The sequence below is a fragment of the Mandrillus leucophaeus genome, unplaced genomic scaffold (assembly GCF_000951045.1).
Source record: "Mandrillus leucophaeus isolate KB7577 unplaced genomic scaffold, Mleu.le_1.0 Scaffold1061, whole genome shotgun sequence".
In the NCBI taxonomy this organism is placed as follows: Eukaryota; Metazoa; Chordata; class Mammalia; order Primates; family Cercopithecidae; genus Mandrillus; species Mandrillus leucophaeus.
In genome coordinates, this window is record NW_012098777.1 from 625,879 (window position 1) to 644,091 (window position 18,213).

The window sequence follows — 18,213 nt, forward strand, 5'->3', positions numbered from 1 at the left end:
TACTGTGAATTGAAGTAACCAGGCCTTTAGAAAACAGCTTGAGAAGCAGCTCCATTTTGATAAAGAAGAGTGGGGAGAAAGAGTGGTACATTCAATTCTGAATGTACCACTGTAGAGAAGTCTCAGTAGCTAAAAAGAAATACAGCAGCACAAAGTAACTCAGGTAGGGAAAAAGAAAGGTTTCCTAATGCAGATTTGATGTGCTTCATGCGGATTAATCTAAAGTTGATGTCAAGATCTTTCCCTTTCCTGAGGAGTGCTGAGTGCCTGAAGTTGCATGAGACTTGCCTAAGAGATTCTCTTAATAATATGGAAAATAATATAGATCTCAAATAAGTTGACCACAGTTTTAATCTTAGTAGGTGATCACTGTGCATCTTCTCGGGCTTTTAATTTCAGGTAACATACTGATAAATTGAGATGCCTAATAGAGGTTTGTTTTTATGTTTTGAGTTTAGAAATTACCCAAAAAGGATCTGTGAGATATTTCCAGTAATTTACTTAACATAAAATGCCTTATGTTATGCATGTTTATGATATTTATATTTCAGGTAGTATTGATAAGTTTTTATTTTCTTGTGATATTACATCTTGAAAGATTTACTGAATTGACTACCTACAAATCTATACAAACTGCTTACATGATTAAAAAATATATTATTGAAGAAAGTTTGAAATGACAAAAAGTAGTTTTAGTTTCACTGTCACAAGAAGAAATTGAAACAGCCCTAAAAATTCACTTTGTAGCCAAGAAAATGGTTTTCATAAAACTGCAAAAATGTCCCAAAGCAACAATATTGTATTTCTTAAACTATTGCTGCTACTGACATAAAAAGAATTCTTTCTATAATTCTTCTGTGGCCTTGGTTGGTGACAAAGTGGTTACTAGAAAACTTTTGTAAATAGTTTCTTTTTATAAGCTTCCAGGCATAGAAACTAAAAAAAGAGAGAGACTCATTTGAGTGTCACTAGCTTCAATTATTAAATGGGTTTAAAAATCGCATGATTCAGTATATAAATCAAAATAATACACGATCTTCTACTAGCACAAATTTGCAGAAGTGCAATGTAGCATCATCAAGTAATGCCAACAATGGTCGAAATAAACTTTTGCTTCAGTGGTTACAAATGCAAGATGGCACAGTGGAAAGAACTGGGAGTAGTATACTCCATTAGTATATGGCCCCTTGATCTCTTTGGGTTCCAGTTTCCTTACCTGTGTCATGAGGGAGTGCTACAAATGGTGTCAAATATTCCTTCTAGTTCTATGTTTCAAAGATAAATGTGAATGTTGTGGGACTATTAAGGAGGGATTCTTTCATATAAATAGATGACATTCACTATATAAATGTGGCAATGATATTTTGCCACATATACTCCTTTAGTGTTTTTTAAATAGGTTTTAATTTTTAGAGTTCTAGGTTCACAGCAAAATTGATTAGAAAGTAGAGTTTCCACATATTGCTTCCCCCATACCCAAACAGCCTTGCCCACTATCAACATCTCACACCAGAGTGATACATTTGCCAGAGGTGAATTTAAGCCAACACATCCATAGTTTATATTATCATCTATCGCTAACATTAGGGTTCACTCTTGGTGTTACACATTCTGTGGATTCAGATAAATCTATACTGATATGTTCCTTCAGTGTTTTTATTGTCTCAGCCAGATCACTATGTGATGGTGAAAAAAAATATTAAAATATTTCCTATAGTGAGTGCCAAACAGTGACATCCAAATAATGACCCTTATTCTGTGTTTATTTTTTTCTTTAAATAGAGACAGGGTCTCACTATATTGCCCAGGCTAGTCTCAAACTCTTGGACTCAAGTGATCTTCCCACCTCTGTCTCCCAAAGTGCTAGGGTTACAGGTATGAGCCGTTACAGCTGGGCCCTGTTTATCTTTATCTTCCCTAGCAACTTAGATGTGAAATTCTAAACCTGGTAGATATTATAGTAACCAACAGTTGTTGCATCATTGAGTTGGATGACCTAAATTTGAATAAAAGAGATAAAAGATTAAAAAAGAATATAAGTGTGAAGTTTTCCAGATGAATAATTATTCTCTGAGTAGAATGTCCTCTTCAAGTAGCATCCTATCGTTTCATTATTAAGGAAAAGTCATAAGTAGTCCAAGGGGAGGGAGGACTGAATTGAATAGAGCATTACTTACTGAAGATCACTTAACTAAGTGGAGCAATGGGCTTTGTTTTGAAGGCTTTTCTCCAAACTAAAATATATCTGTTAAAGCATCAAATGCAGTATTCATTTATCAGGAGGAATATCACTCAGCAGGCAAGGATTTTCAAAGTTCATTTTTTTTTTTTTCCACTGGAATGGGACTTTTCCAGTGAAGAGATAAAAATGCTTTGAACATTTTAAATCTAGCCACAGTGTCTTATTTACTTCTGTGGAGAGTATCCAGAATTGCTTCATCTGATAGAAGAAACAATTTGTTCATTGCAGAAAGCTTTAATTTATTACGACCAAACCCAGAAAGATTCAGATTTGTTAATTCTTATGAAATGCACAGGTTTTGACAATACATTCATTGTGTAATATCATGGTAATGAAATAGTATTATTAAATTACGATACTTGTACTGTGCAAATAATTCTCTTCCACTGCATCTCCTTTGTATGATTGGGGCTGTTTGTTTAGAATAAGGGGCAACTGTGCCTTTCCATTTTGATCCTAATGTAGAGGTAAATGGGGTAAATGTCATTAAGGGAAGAAGAGGGAATAAAATATCTGCAAAAGAAATGAATCGAGAAAGAACCTATAGTCAGGTGAAATATGAAGGCCATAGTAAAAAATATATATATATATATCTTAATAAGTAGAGATTGGCACAACAAAAAAATGTTTGTTTTCTCTCTTTCTTTCTCTGAGTAACAATCCAGGTTTTCCTTTCTCTCTCTCTGTAACTTCCCTCCACGAAGTCACAGAGCTTGTATATCATCACTATAAAGATAATATAAATCAAGCTGCTGACACTTATTCTGATCCTAATATATTTTCATAAAACACAATTAATAAAGGATCAGACTGTAAAGCAGATGGAAGTAACAAAAGTCATGAAAAAAGGCATTAGAAAGCTCCAGAGAGCACCACCACCATCATGACCTTCATTAGTGTTTCAGTTAGTTCAGTCTAAGCACTGGATGCCAGCCTCTTAGATTGACATTTAATATTGTAAATAGTTGCTGATATCTAATCTTTAAGCATCAGCTCTGCAGACTGATGATGATGATGATGATGACGTTTATTCTCAACAGGGAGATTTTTTTAACCTATGTTTATCACCCCAGAGTAGTGAAGAAACACCCATTTTTCTATTCAAATAACTGTATAGAATATATAATATTAGTTGAGAAAACAGTAAAACAAAATCCTAGCTAATTAGAAATTTAAATGTAGCTTCCAGGGCATCTTTGTAAAAATATATATATATATATTAAAAATATGATAATTTCTACAATATTTTACTTCTCACTTATTTGATACTTTTGTTACCATTCTCTGAGCACCAACGTATATCAGGTACTTTGTTAAACATTTGCTTACTTTGATCTAAACATGCCCACACCCCAAAAAAGTAAGGAAACAGAGCCTCAGAAAAATTAGGTAACTTACCCAAGGTCTCAAAGCTAGTAGTGGTTGAGCTGGCATTAGAACCCCAGGTTGTCTGTGGCTAAACTCTGGTTTCTTCCAACTATGCTTCCCTGGCCTGTAGATCTCTAACCTTCTTTGGTTTTAAAGAAAGTTTTTCACTGCTGTATTCTGAGTAACAGTAGGGATTTTAATAGATTCTTGAACATTCTACCTACATGACTATTCCATATGCTTGCATCCCTTTACATTTAGAAGAAGAAATAGCTTTTCTGAAAATAATTTTTCTCCAGGAAATAAAAATATGGTAGGCAAAATGTATAGAACAAAGTTTTAACTAAAACAGGTAACTTCTCCTTAGGAAAAGTCACTTTGACATGAAATAAGTTTATGATATTAACAATTTTTGGGCATTTTGAAACAGAAAGTCCTATTCTCTGAAAATAAAAATATCCTCCATCATGGTACATGATATTAAACGTAACCATTTCAGGGCCAATATAAACCTTGGAGAGTGAATTTAACTCATTCAAATGATCTATTTACCCTTAAAAAGCGAAAGATTTACTAAGGATCTTATCAGGACATTTAGATCAAATTGCTTATATTAATATTTTTTCCTCATGGAAATTTATGAAATATTTACAAAACTCATTATGGAGTATTCAAAATAATTGAATATATGCTCCAGCTGAAACAAAGGATTATGTACCTAGTAAAAATATATGAATGTACTGTATGCATAAGATCTTTTACAAGTTCAAGTTTTCTTAGTTTTGCACTTAACAAATCCTATACAATAAAATTCTAATGAATAAAATGCATGTACCTAACAGACAAGGTAGATTATTCATTGCAGAGGTAATTAGCCTTCCACCAATAATGAGATTTGATTAAAGTCTGATCAAAAATCACACTGAGATTTTAGCAAAATTAACATGTTGCTTAATAAAATGTGTTACACTTCTTTGTATTTCCTTTTGGTAAAGGTGGTTTTAAAAATTTGCCTATTTTCAATTCCAAACAGTTGGTGCAAAACAATCTGCTTAAGAAAAGTCCTTTCTGAACCATTTGTGAAGATCCCCAGTAATTCACTAACTTGTAGTCAAGAATTTTATTAATACATGATTAAACAAAATGTGTTAGAGCTGAGGGAAAATAAGCAACTACCAGAAGCCCACATGCTGGGGCAAGATTACAAAGATTCTTTTTTTTTTTTTAAGATTATAAATCAAATAGCTATTTGTGTTTTAACATTAGATAAAATTAAGTCTTTACACAGATAAAAACACTGTAGACATGCATTTACACGTTCAACACTGAAACGTGAATTCAGGAAACGTACGATTTAGCATTTCTTTTTATAAGTTTAAGTCCTCAAGTGGAAGGTAGTAAATCTGAATTTTAATGTGAATACCAAATATTTATGCTATGTCAGAATTTAGCAATTAGCACCAAAAAACTTGTTTACTTCAGCAAATTCAACAGTGTCTACCATTAATTCCCAATCATTTGTTCATATTAGCCGCAGCAAAATGTTAGTGTCCACTTTGCTTCCTGTTGCTTCCTTTCACTGTTTGCTAAAATATAAGAAGGTAAAGTAAAATCTGACTCCAAATGATACATACTATATTCAACAATAATTTTCAATGGTTTAGCATGTATAATTGTTTCTATTATTTGGATTTCATTTGCCACTGCTTGTATTACAATAGAAAATCACATCCTGATTATATTTTAAATAAGATTATATTTTAGTATATAATAGGTCAACATGCTTTATATGTCTTTATATTTATAACTAGATAAAAGTAAAGTATCAAAATAAAAAAGAGAGAGAAATAAAAGTAAGCAACCAAGTGCCAATCATTATATGTTAATGCAATTACAATTCAAATGCTATACTTTTCGGACAATTTTACTTGATTGTTTTTCAGACATTACATATTTAGAACAATTTATGATTGGCTTTAAAATTTATCTATTTGCTGCTTTCTTATTTCTCACCTTGACTGTTAAAGTACAGAGGAAAATGTTGTATTCTCATCATGTTTAATAAATCAGGTGAATACATTATGCATAAATTATGACTAAAAAGCTATTTACCTGCATGGAAATCTATTCCCACGGCAAATGAAGTTCCTGATATAGGCATCAAAGCATCCATTTTGTCACTTGGTTCAAGAGGTATTCCCCTGATTCCTTCATGAACAGAGTACATAAGAAATGATTCTATACCTAAATGTAGGGCAAGAGATAAGTAGGGGAAGGGAAGCCCAGGATGAATATTTAAAATAAAAATAATTTCATTTGTATTATTTTTAAAAATCTTAATTTATGTTAATAAATGTATTTCCTAGCCTTTTTAAAAATTATTGTGCACTACACTTCCTGACTAATGAAAGGTAGGTAGATTTGTAGTTCTCAAATTTGTTTATGCATAAGATTTATTAAAATAGGAATTTATTAAAATGAATTAGTGGGCACCATCCCCCTCCCAGAAGCCTGATTATTTAAATTTCTAAAAATCCTCCAGTTGGTGCTGACGATGCTGGTACGGGCCCCACACTTTCATAAGCACTGAGTTAGATTATTCGCGGAAGCCTACCTCATCCCTCAACCAAAATTTATTCCCTCTTCCTTAAAATCCAAACATCTCTTTACTTATAGATGATAATAAACCTGATTTAAGATTACTATATCACTGATATTTTAATAGGCATTTAGATTTCTTAAATTAAGAAATTTATGAAGATAGTCTTCATAAATCTTCGTCATACTAAGAATACATCAATAGCTTAATTAGCTATTAATATCTCACTTCTGTAGCATCAGAAGCCTGTCCTAAAACAGGCACATAAATATTAAGCTAACTACCAAAAGTACACTCGCTAAAGCTTATGCATTTTGCCAACATATTAGAAAATATTTATATATTTTTTCTTATTAAAACTAGAATGCCTAGAATTTAATCTGTTTCTGCTCCTTCCTATCCATGTAACCTGATTAAGTTGCTTAATTTCTCTGTACCTCAGTTTCCTCATTTCTGAATAAGAGACCTACCTCATGAGGCTATGATGATTAAGTGAATTAATATGTTTAAGGTACTTAGAACAGAGCCATGTATGTAATACGTATCATATAAATATTGGATTTAAAATAAAATAAATGATAATATTAATATACATATATATTTCTCAAATAAGATTGGAACATTTTTAAAGATAAAATTAAGTGATGATCATTAGATATAAAAGATCATCCTAGAAACAAAGTTCTTTGGGACTAATAGAAGTAGAGACTGCAAAACAAGATTTCTTAGGTACCAATTCTCTTACAGTGCTTTTCTCCCTCAGTTATGCAAACCTGAGACCTCACGTTCTCTCTAGTGCTTTCTCTAATATAGTCTAAAGTAAACATTATTTAGTTCAAATTCTACATTAATTCCAGCCAATCAAGCACTGCTTTTCACTATAACTTTTGCCTATTCAGGTTGAAGGTAGCTTCTACTAGATTTGGTTAAAGGTTTGATAATAAACTGCAGTTGTTAAAAATAACTAAAAAATTAGAATGTCTTATAAGGCAGAACAATATTTTAAATCTTTCAAATATTAAAATCTTACACATATGAGACTAAACAGTATACCATTTCCTAATAACTGGTTAATATTTTTTCTAATGTTTAACTGACTTTGGTGCCTAAAGTCTGCATGGTATGTAACGACTAATGAAGTAAATGAACCAGAGGTAAGGTTTTCCATGAACTCATACCTTGACATGACATGCGGTTCTTTTGGAGATAATATCCCACTGTGCACATACACGTCCTTGTAGTTTCAGATGTGGGTAAACAAAGTTGAGAGCATCCACCATTGTTTAGTTGGCAAGAATTGCTGCCTGCATAGAATGAAAACAAAACACATTCCTTTAATGAAATTTTAAAAAATAAAGTTTTAATATCAATAATTTAACAAATATGTATGTTATTGATTTTGAAATGCAGCTGTTTCATATTGGTTAGGATTACATTTTATTTTCTTGAATAATTTAAAGTAGCAAATTATGAGAATTTGCCCTTTCAAAAAAGTCAACAGAGATACATCAGAAGATTAATAGTTACAGAAAAGCAAAAAGAAATTGATTTGTCATAAATATTTTCACAGACCTTTGTAATATTTTAAGATCAGACAAACCAGAATCTTTTTCTCTTTTGATTTTTAAATTTCACTTCAACTCTACAATTACTTCCTTTGCAAGAATATTTCATCCGAATGTGTCATATAAATAGCTGTTAAATTATTACTAACCACTCAAAGATTATGCATCTAAGAGAAAGGAGGTATGTATGTTTATATGTATTCAATTAATTTTTAAAAGCAAGGAAATAAATTTTCTCATTCATAGAAACATAGTTCTCCCAAAATGTATGAAAAACACAACCATAAGAGTCATCTAATTAATTGGCATGTTAATTCCTCTTATTTCTGTATAGTACCAATGACAAATATTAGCCAGGTAATCACAGGTAGGCATTCTAGAATCCCTGCTGAAGATGATCCACTGAATTTACTAGGTCAATGTGCTAATTAATGCTGGTAGTGTGAAGTTAAGTAATTTACAATCTTACCAAGAAAGTTCATTAAATATCCCATTTTTACAGCTTTTTTATTATTCTAGAGCATGCAATGCCATTTACTGGATGTTCAAGCACTGATATGAAGTACAATAAATCCAGTGAGAATTACAAAGCATGATGAAAGCTCTATATCAATAGTTCTCTGTGGAAATTTCAAAATACCAATGCAGCTCATTATTTCTCTCCTTCTGAATTCAATATAGTCTGATGGGATTTAATTGTTCAATCGAACCTGTCATGAGGGCTGTCATTTTTGAAGTGTGAAATACTCTCAACTTGGGAGATTTCTCATCAGGAGATCTACCACATTCGCTGCTCATGTCCTGTATCTGCCAGTTCGGCCATTGATGAACTCCATTTTATGTAGGGTCACATAATGGCCCTGAACTTTTGAAATGATTACATTTATCCTATATAAACTAATAAAAAATAACTGATTCACTCCACATTTTTTCCAAACTGACGTATAACATTAAGATGAAATTTCATTTCTCTAATTTATCAAATAACAAAACAATTATATTTATAGATTTTTTTCTTTTTTTTTGAGACAGTCTCACTCTGTTGCCCAGGCTGAAGTGCAGCAGTGCAATCTTGGCTCATCGCAACCTCTGCTCCCTGGGTTCAAGCAATTCTCCTGCCTCAGCCTCCCGAGTAGCTGGGATTATAGGCACCAGCCAATACGCCTGGCTAATTTTTGTGTTTTTAGGGGAGACGGAGTTTCACCATGTTGGCCAGGCCCGTCTTGAACTCCTGACCTCCAGTGATCTGCCCACCTGGGCCTCCCAAAGTGCTGGTTTTACAGGCATGGGTCACTGCCCCCAGGCTAGATTTATAATTCTATATTGACAATCTCCATATTTCATTTTGTAGAAATCATAGGTATATTCATGTAATGCCAATCTTTTAGAGAGATGTATTTAGATGCAGATGTATTTCAACTACCAACACTGAAAGGCTGGGGAGAGATCGGCAGATGATACTTAACTATAAAGCGTGAAGGACAACATTTGGAGAGAAAGAAAAATAAGGGAATTGAAGAAGCTAGGCACAGTGACTCATGCCTGTCATCTCAGCACTTTGGGAGGTCAAGGTGGGCAGATCACTTGAGGCCAGGAGTTCTGAGACAAGCCTGTCTTGAAACTCCATCTCTACTAAAAAAGCAAAACTTGGCCGGGCATGGTGGCTACGCCTGTATCAGCTACTCGGGAGGCTGAGGCATGAGAATAGTGGAACCCTGGAGGCAGAGGTTGCAGAGATTATATCACTGCACTGCAGCCTGGGTGACAGAATGAGATTCTGTCTTAAAAAAAAAAAAAAACAAGTAAAGAAAAATAAGTTAGGAAAGACAATGAACTTCTAAAAATAAGAGAATGTGGCCTGGCACAGTGGCTCAAGCCTGTAATTCCAATATTTTGAGAGGCTGAGGTGGGCAGATCACCTGGGGTCAAGAGTTCCAGACCAGCCTGGCCAACATGGTGAAACCCTGTCTCTGCTAAAATAATCCAAAAACAATTAGCCGGGCATGGTAGTGGGCACTTGTAATCCCAGCTACTCAGGGGGCTGAGGCAGGAGAATTGCTTGAACCCAGGAGATGAAAGTTACAGTGAGCCAGCATGGTGCCACTGCACACCAGCCTGGGTGACAGAGTGAGACTCCATCTCAAAAAATAGAGAAATAAATAAAAGAATGTGAGGGGTTATATAGCCTTGATAATAGCAAAAATACGTGAAAAAAAAGGACTTTCTGGGTCTGGGGCTGTATATTTTAATATAATTACAAAAATAGCCATATATAAGTATTATATTTAATAGTTCAGATAAATATTCAGATATATATAGAGATAATTATATTTTTGATAAACAATAAAATATATTTCAACAATTAATGTTAAACACTAACCATATACATTTCCTGTATCCTTTGTTTAGTCTCTAAGAGGAAATTAATAGTGAAGCAGAGAAAAAGTAAAAAATAATGAAATGAATTATTATTTACAATAAGGGTCTTTTTCTGTTAAATTTAAAGTAGAAAAATATAGTAAAATTAAAAAGTAATAATTTATGTAACAAATTTATGTTTTATTTTTAAATTTTTGTTATCTATCAAATTATAAATACCAGCTTGGCTTAATAATTTATAATGATATGGATGTTGAAACCTCATGCTCCAAATCTCTAGTGGAGCTAAAAAGTACACTTGACTAACAAGAAGTCTCAATTCTCCAGTGATCTTTGTCAAAAATGATATATTAAGTCACTAATTGTACTTTGAAATCCAAATAGGTAGTAATGTTAACACCTTAAAGAGTCCTAAATTGGTCATATTTCATACTAATGAAGCTTTTACGCTACCCGCAGTAATTCTGTTAATGGGATTGTCTTTAATACAGATGCCTTTATCAGCATATTCTAGTAGAAATGGTATTTTCACTGCTTAAATTTTAACTTTATTTATATTATACCATTGATTTCTAAGTGCTAGAGGTCCTTGTTCATTTGGCAATACTTTCATAGAGCATAGAACACCCAATTATACCTATAGAATCAAATCTTTAAAAGATGAGGAAAATCTTGTTAACAAGGGTAAAGTACGCTGAGAATCATATACTAAATGTTTCCCCCTACAAACTTCATTGGAATTATATCTAGAAAATTTGACATATTAATTTACAGCTTAAAACAAAGCATATGCTTGTTCACAGTTTGGAAAAGTGGGTAATTTTTTAAAAATACTTTGTTTGGAAATTCTCTCTCTCTCACTCTCTTGCATACCCTCCCCCTCTCTCTCATATTTTCTAATGTTATGTTTTCAGATACAGTCTCATATATATGTGTTATGCACTAAGATTTACAATAGTACTGTGAGTTTTTACACATAATTATATTCTATGGAGATCTGAGAAAATGCCTCGATGTTTTATTTACTGAGTAGCAGTATTTTATTCTCAATTACATAATCTATTTCCCATGACTTGAATGTCAGTATAATTATTATTTTGATACAGAAAAATTTCATTACTGAATTGCTAGTGAAAAATATCCTTGTTTATTGTTGTGGACATGACCCCAAAAATTCAGAGAACACATAGCTAACCGTTTGGGTATAATACACATTCTCAGGTTATACATGTATGTATATGTATGTATATTCATTCTCTTGGGTGCAAGTACATTCTGTATATATGAATTGACAAACGTTCATAAATTCTCAACAATGAAAGGAACCCAACAAATACTTTAGATAAATGTTTAAAGCAATTTTTTCTTCTAAAGTTATTAATTTTTATGAATAAGTAATATGTTTTCTTCTGCCTGGGGCAAGTAAAGATTCCAAAACCAATGTGATCCATTGCCTGCACAGGGAAGGCAAACCCTAATCTGATCTCTATTTTATCTCCTGATGTGCAGACAGCGCTCTCAATTGGTATGTCCAATAAATTCTGCTTGCTTGATGGTCATCACCTATCTTCAGAAATAGCAGTCTCCTTGGTTTTCTATTTTTCCCCTACTCTTCTCTGCTTTGGTCGACATACCCCAAATCCTTCAGATGAAAATCCCTTTCTTAGCGTTCAAAATCATTCTGGAAAATTTTTCCTAAGAAAAGTATGTGAAGCTAAGGATTTTCATAGAAGAGAATAATGTATGAAAGTAGAGCACATTTTTTGGGGGCGGGGGTTGTTGTTGTTGTTGTTTTAAGAAAGAGAATTCTGCTAATGTCATGGATTATGAAGCAAAAAGTAAGAAAGGACTAGCAGATGTGGGGCTGTACTGGCTGCCAGCTCTAATCCAATTGCCACTTGGGCAGTGTGACAAGTCTACCTATGTAAACCATCTGTTATTTCTCTCACTCCATTTCACTGCACACAATTTGGAGAAGCAAAAACAAAAATGCAGAACGCTTAGAGCCAAACAATGCAGTGCTTTTGGATATGGAATTCTTTTGTTGATGTAGTCCATTTGAAGGCCCCTAGTTCATTCAGATTCTGGGCTTAAATATACATTGTATATATTTTGCCCAGTTATATTTTCTTATTCTTGTATTTTTTTAGTCAAGAACAGGATAAGACCTCTTTGAAGACCTGACAAATTAAGACTCCTAAGGCAGGTTTGCTAATGCTTTCAAAGCTCATTATGCACCTATGTTAAAGGCATTTCTCCTATAGTAGTAAGCAACATTTTCCTTTTTTCTTTTTTATTAGAAGCAAGAATAGAAACTTTCTATTGTTGAATTGAGGAGCTAGTATGAAAAAGAGCACATTATGTATTCAAAACCTGGCACAAATTCACTAGTGTGACTTACCTTGCTGTGCTTCTTTATCATATACTTTCATATGAACTACCCCGGATGTTTTATTTCGTAGGATGGTGGGGTTTCTTCCGTCTCTTTTGCTGCAGGTTCCCAGCTGAGCTAAGTTTTGGTCTGCCCACCACAGTTTCTTATCTAGTAAAAGAAAAGATATTATTTAAAGGAAAGTATAATTTTCTTATTAAATAATAATAAATAGTTAGTAAACTATAATACTTTCTGATTTCTTTTGTTATATTTCCAAACTCTGTTTCTAAGGGTAACAGTAAAATCACTGTTACATTTAAAAATGCAGCTCCCAGTGACGTTTTATTGTTCAAACTTTCCTCCTCCTCTACAGTTAGATTTTTCAATTTAACTTTTTTTCCTTAGAAAAGAATATATAATATTTTTATATTACATTTTACATAATATGTAAGTATAAAGATATAAACAAAAACATATTTAAAATTAATATAAAATCAGCTTTTATTATTTACATACTTAAACATGATCATGTAGTTTTGTACTATACGTATTTGTAAATAATGGCAAAATCTAACAAAATAGCTAAACAACAATTATAAAATATACATTGTTCTCCAACCTTCTATTTATTAAAACTGTGTAAGTTTATATATTTTATTATTTTATTTATTTATTTATTTATTTATTTATTTATTTATTTATTTATTTATTTATTTTGAGATGGGGTCTCGCTCTGTCGCCCAGGCTGGAGTGCAGTGGCGAGATCTCAGCTCACTGCAAGCTCCGCCTCGTGGGTTCACGCCATTCTCCTGCCTCAGCCTCCCCAGTAGCTGGGACTACAGGCGCCCGCCACCGCGCCTGGCTAATTTTTTGTATTTTTAGTAGCGACGGGGTTTCACTGTGTTAGCCAGGATGGTCTCAATCTCCTGACCTTGTGATCCGCCCGCCTCGGCCTCCTAAAGTGCTGGAATTACAAGCGTGGGCCACTGCGGCCGGCCAAAAGTGTGTAAGCTTTTAATCATCTGTGCTCTCCGTTACTGGTCTCTTCACAATTTTTAACCTTCTCTATTTCTCCTAGTGACCCTTTCTCCAAAACTGTATTAATTTATAGTTACCACCTACTGAATGCTCATTTGATATCAGATAATCTACAGTGTGCCACGGATTAAAAAAAAAAAAATAGAGCTCTCCCCCTCATATTGTATTATTTCAAATTGTGAAAGCAAAACTGTAAGGATACTATTATCGTTCCATTTTATAAAGAATCTGAGACTCTATGAAGATTAAGTAACTTAATCAAAGTTACATACTTGGTCTCCCTATCTGCAAAACGTGTGTTCTTTCCAAGACTCCATGAGAACATTGAAAATATTTAAGGCAATGCGGGAATTTAAAATGAAGTTATAATGTAAAAGGATTTGAATGATGTAGACTTATCAATAAGAAAAGAATTAATAGCCACAAATTGAGACTACAAATCAATTTCTACCTAGAAGTTGAAATAAGGTTATTTAACTCTATTTGGGCAATGAAATAAAGATATTTTTATATGTAATGCTACCTCCATCTCCTTAGCTCTTTGCCCTTAGTTCACAGAGGGCTGACAGCGGATAAAATGTCTCAAATAAGTAGCCAGAGCTCTGTAGTAAGATATTCAGTGAAGAGGTTTTGAATATTAAAGCTGGTGCCATGCAACACAGTTCTCTTCATTCTGGCATTCACGGGAATCAAATCCTGACCCCCAGGTCCCTCCCAAAATAAACTTGCAAGTTACGGTATCCAATGCCTTGCAGAGCTCCTCTCAAGGAAGATACCAAGTGAAAAGACTTCTACTCTCATAAAGGTAAAAGACATCCATGAAAGATACACAGTCCTTCTTTGTTAAACATCATAGGAAATCAAGGCTCTCCAGCTCAATGGGAAAAACTAGCACAATGAAAAATAAACACTAAGATAAACATAGTTGCACAAATAATAATTTAGAAAAAATCTTATTTTTTAAAATTACCTAATATCTGATTAACATACGCAAGAGATTCTAGTACATACGCCACTCAAGAAGATAAAAGATGCTGTAAAAAATGAGCAATTACAAAAGAAGAGTCTTTAGAGATTAAAAAATCTACTAAGAAGTATTTTTCAATAGAATCATCAGAAAATATGGTGGAGGCAACCTTCCAAAATATAGAGAAAAAAGACCAAAGAAACCTCAGAAAATAATAGGGGGAAAAAAAAAAAAAGTAGAATATTTGTTTTAAAAACCCAGTAGCCAGTAGCATTAAACTGTACTAGGAATCACTGAATTCACTATTGCCATACACTCACAGGGGAAAAAAAAAAAAAAAATGCCAGTTTTATTTAAAAGTTACCTTAATTGATCAATAAAAAGTATTAATTTTATTAAAGCTAGGACATGACATTTGAATATTGTGTCATAAAATGAAAAGTGTGTAAGACCCTTCTGCTGCATACCAACATATAATTGCCTGGAGGGAATGTCTTATGAGATTGCTTGAGCTGCAAAAAGAATTAGCTACTTTTTTCATAGAACATCATTTTATCTTTGAAGAATGACTGACAGACTATGGTTATTCAGAGTTAAATATTGAAAAGATGTTTACTCAAAAATGAATGAAATATAAAAAACTGTCATATAAGAAAACTGAGATAATTTATTTTCAATGATAAAATTAAAGCTTTCAAATGAAGATTAGAGTGTTGGGAAACTTCTATCAATACCGTAAGTTTGACAGTTTCCTAATACCTAAAAATTTTTCTAATGAGATTTCTGGCAATATTCATGAATGTATTTTTTTTGATATGGTACAATGAAATATGTCTACACTGGGAAGATATACATAACTGAAGGAAGCAATGTTTTTCAAGTGAACACCACAAGCAAAGTCAAAATCATGCATAGTAAATGATTAATTTGTAGTGAAAACTAGTCCAATAAATTATATACGAGAGGAAATAAAAATTTAATGATATGCTCTTTGCTATTCACCTTTAAGAAAGTAACATTTGTTGAGTTTTGGTGTAGTTTTAAAAGAAGAATGTTCACGATCTGAAAAAGCTTTTAAAATAATCCTCTCTATTCTAATGGCATATATATGAACCCACACAACATCTCCTGAAGCAGATATGAAAATTCAGCTATATTATATTAAGATATTCAGAAAATTTGCAAAATGTAGACCATTGTCACTCTCCTAATTGTTTTAAGAAAATATAATTATTAACATTAAAAATATAACATACAAACCTTAATGTTTATTTTGTAATGTTTAAGTGAATTTATAATAAATATTTTTTTAAAATTTTATCAGGTTTAATATCTAATATTGTTATGTATAACCCAAATCTAAAAAAGCTCTTAGGGATCTCAATAATTTTTAAGACTATAAAATGGTCCTGCAACCAAAAAGTTTGAGGATGACAGTTTCAAGTGATTCACCAGCAAAAAGAATAGAAAAAATGAATATATGCATGTAACATTTCAGAACACTGTGCTTAAAAAGAAAAATCTTTTTTAAAAGTTTGGAGATAAGAAAAAGGTAAGTCACTTATAAAGGATTACCCAGTCCTTCTTTGCTAACTATCATACTAGACTTCTCTTCACCATTGCTAGAAACAAGAAAACATTGAAGCAATGCCTGGGAAATTCTTAGGGGAAATTACAATCTAGGTAGAACTGTATAGTAAACTATTAATTAAGCGTAAGAAGTGTGGCTGGGCATGGTGGCTCACGCCTGTAATCCCAGCACTTTGGGAGGCCAAAGCGGGTGGATCACAAGGTCAGGAGTTCAAGACCAGCCTGACCAACATGGTGAAATCCTGTCTCTACGAAAAATACAGAAATTATTTGGGCGTGGTTATGTACGCCTATAATCCCAGCTACTCAGGAGGCTGAGTCAGGAGAATCGCTTGAACCCAGGAGTCAGAGGTTGCAGTGAGCCGAGATCGTGCCACTGCACTCCAGCCCAGGTAACAGAGCGAGACTCCATCTCAAAAAAAAAAAAAAAAAAAGAGTGTGTGTGTGTTTGTCTCTCTGTGAGTGTGTGTGTGTGTGTGTGTAGCAGTGCAGAGGGGAGACAAATATCATAAATTTACCTCCCATGAACTCTTTCTTAAACAGAAACTGAAAGTTAAGCTGGAACAAAATGAGAAAATAAGTCAAGATAATGAGAAGGAGTCTAAAAAACAGGAAACTTAACAAAGCCAGATGGCAAAGGAAAGCCCCAGAATAAATGCTATGAGGCAAACATAAAAAGCTGTCTATATTGGATCATAAGAATAGAAGACTCTGGGAGTAGGAACTCCAGGAAAAGAGAAAGAAAAAAAGGAAGGAAGAAGAAAGAAAGAAATGAAAACAGAAAGGGAGGAAGCAAGGAAAGAAAGTAGTACAACTACAACTAATAATAGACAGCTATAAGAGATTTGTCCCTGAGAAGTAGGAGTGGGTTTAGAAAGATTAGAGTAGGACACATTGCTATTGATAATTGATAAGAATTTCCTCTGTATTATTTTTTCTGTTATTATGTGTATATTACTTCAGAAATAAAATTTATAAATATATTAAAGCATAAATTATGGACAAAATTAAAAAAATAACAACAGGAATTTACCTGAAGTGCAGAATTGAGGGCCTACTGGGCTGGCTGTCTAACTAAAGAAAAAGGCCATAGTTAAAGTCCAAATCAAAATGTGTTCCATTTCTGTCTCCTAGGCCAAAGCCCCTCACCATGGGGACATGGGTGATTGAGTGAGGCTAAGACTACAACACTGAAGCACAGGGGTGTTTTTATTTGGACCACCCCTAACTGAATGTTAGGGAAATGAAGACATTCCCTCCTTACTCACCCACTCAGACCCAATGTGTCTTGAACAGAAACTACATACATTAAAGCTAAAGAGAGCTATGGGGGTAGATGATTCTCCAAGATGTTTCTCTCTGCAAATTATCACATTCAGTCAGCTAAGTAATTTATTATGGGCTTTGGTTATATTCATTTAAAACTGAACATTTGAACACATCTCTATGGCAAGATAATAAAAAAAAAATTGTTTCTGATTGCATTATTTTTATTGCTAGAGGAGACTAGAAACAAGACTTTTAAAAAAATCTGTCTTCCTTGACCACCAGAAGGTAGCCAAACTGTGGCAGACACTGTGGTTGTTTACCCTACCTTGTGGCCCTGGAGAAAACTAATTTCCACAGGCAACATGTAAAATGCCAGACTCACCCTTTTTTGGCTCCCTAGGCAATACAGATGTCTATGAAACCCAGTTCTGGATCATAGTTTTGGGTGGGTAGGGCTTCTAAGAGTAGCACAAAACCACCCTCCGTTCACACATAAAGTTTCTGAGCATGATCAGTTGGATTCTGATGGCATGGTACAGAGTCGGTAAATAAATGGGTAAAGGAGCAGACTACAAAGAACCACGGCCTTGAAGACCATGACCAAAGAAGCTTGTGCTCATCAAGGACCATTAGGACTCAGACAACAGGCATCTCAAGAATGACCAGTGTCAATCTAAGACCCCAATTGTCCTGGAAAAATTATTCCAGGTTGTTACAGTCATCTAAAACTTATCTTTCATCAGGCATAATTCTTGCTTAAGATTCTTCAAAGCCTCCTCATTATATACAGCTTCAAATTTTAAATTCTCTATCAGATTTTTA

At 33.4% G+C, this 18,213-nt stretch overlaps 1 protein-coding gene across 1 annotated transcript in view; it reads right to left on the reverse strand.

Moving 5' to 3' along the window:
• Window positions 1-18,213, reverse strand: part of LRP1B (low density lipoprotein receptor-related protein 1B) — a gene marked incomplete at its 5' end in the record, with an annotated part of 705,068 nt that overhangs the window by 595,812 nt on the left and 91,043 nt on the right. The window contains 3 exons of the mRNA XM_011984332.1: window positions 5,723-5,854; window positions 7,388-7,513; window positions 12,555-12,695. Coding sequence (XP_011839722.1) covers window positions 5,723-5,854; window positions 7,388-7,513; window positions 12,555-12,695 — 399 coding nt within the window. The remainder of the gene's footprint in view (window positions 1-5,722; window positions 5,855-7,387; window positions 7,514-12,554; window positions 12,696-18,213) is intronic.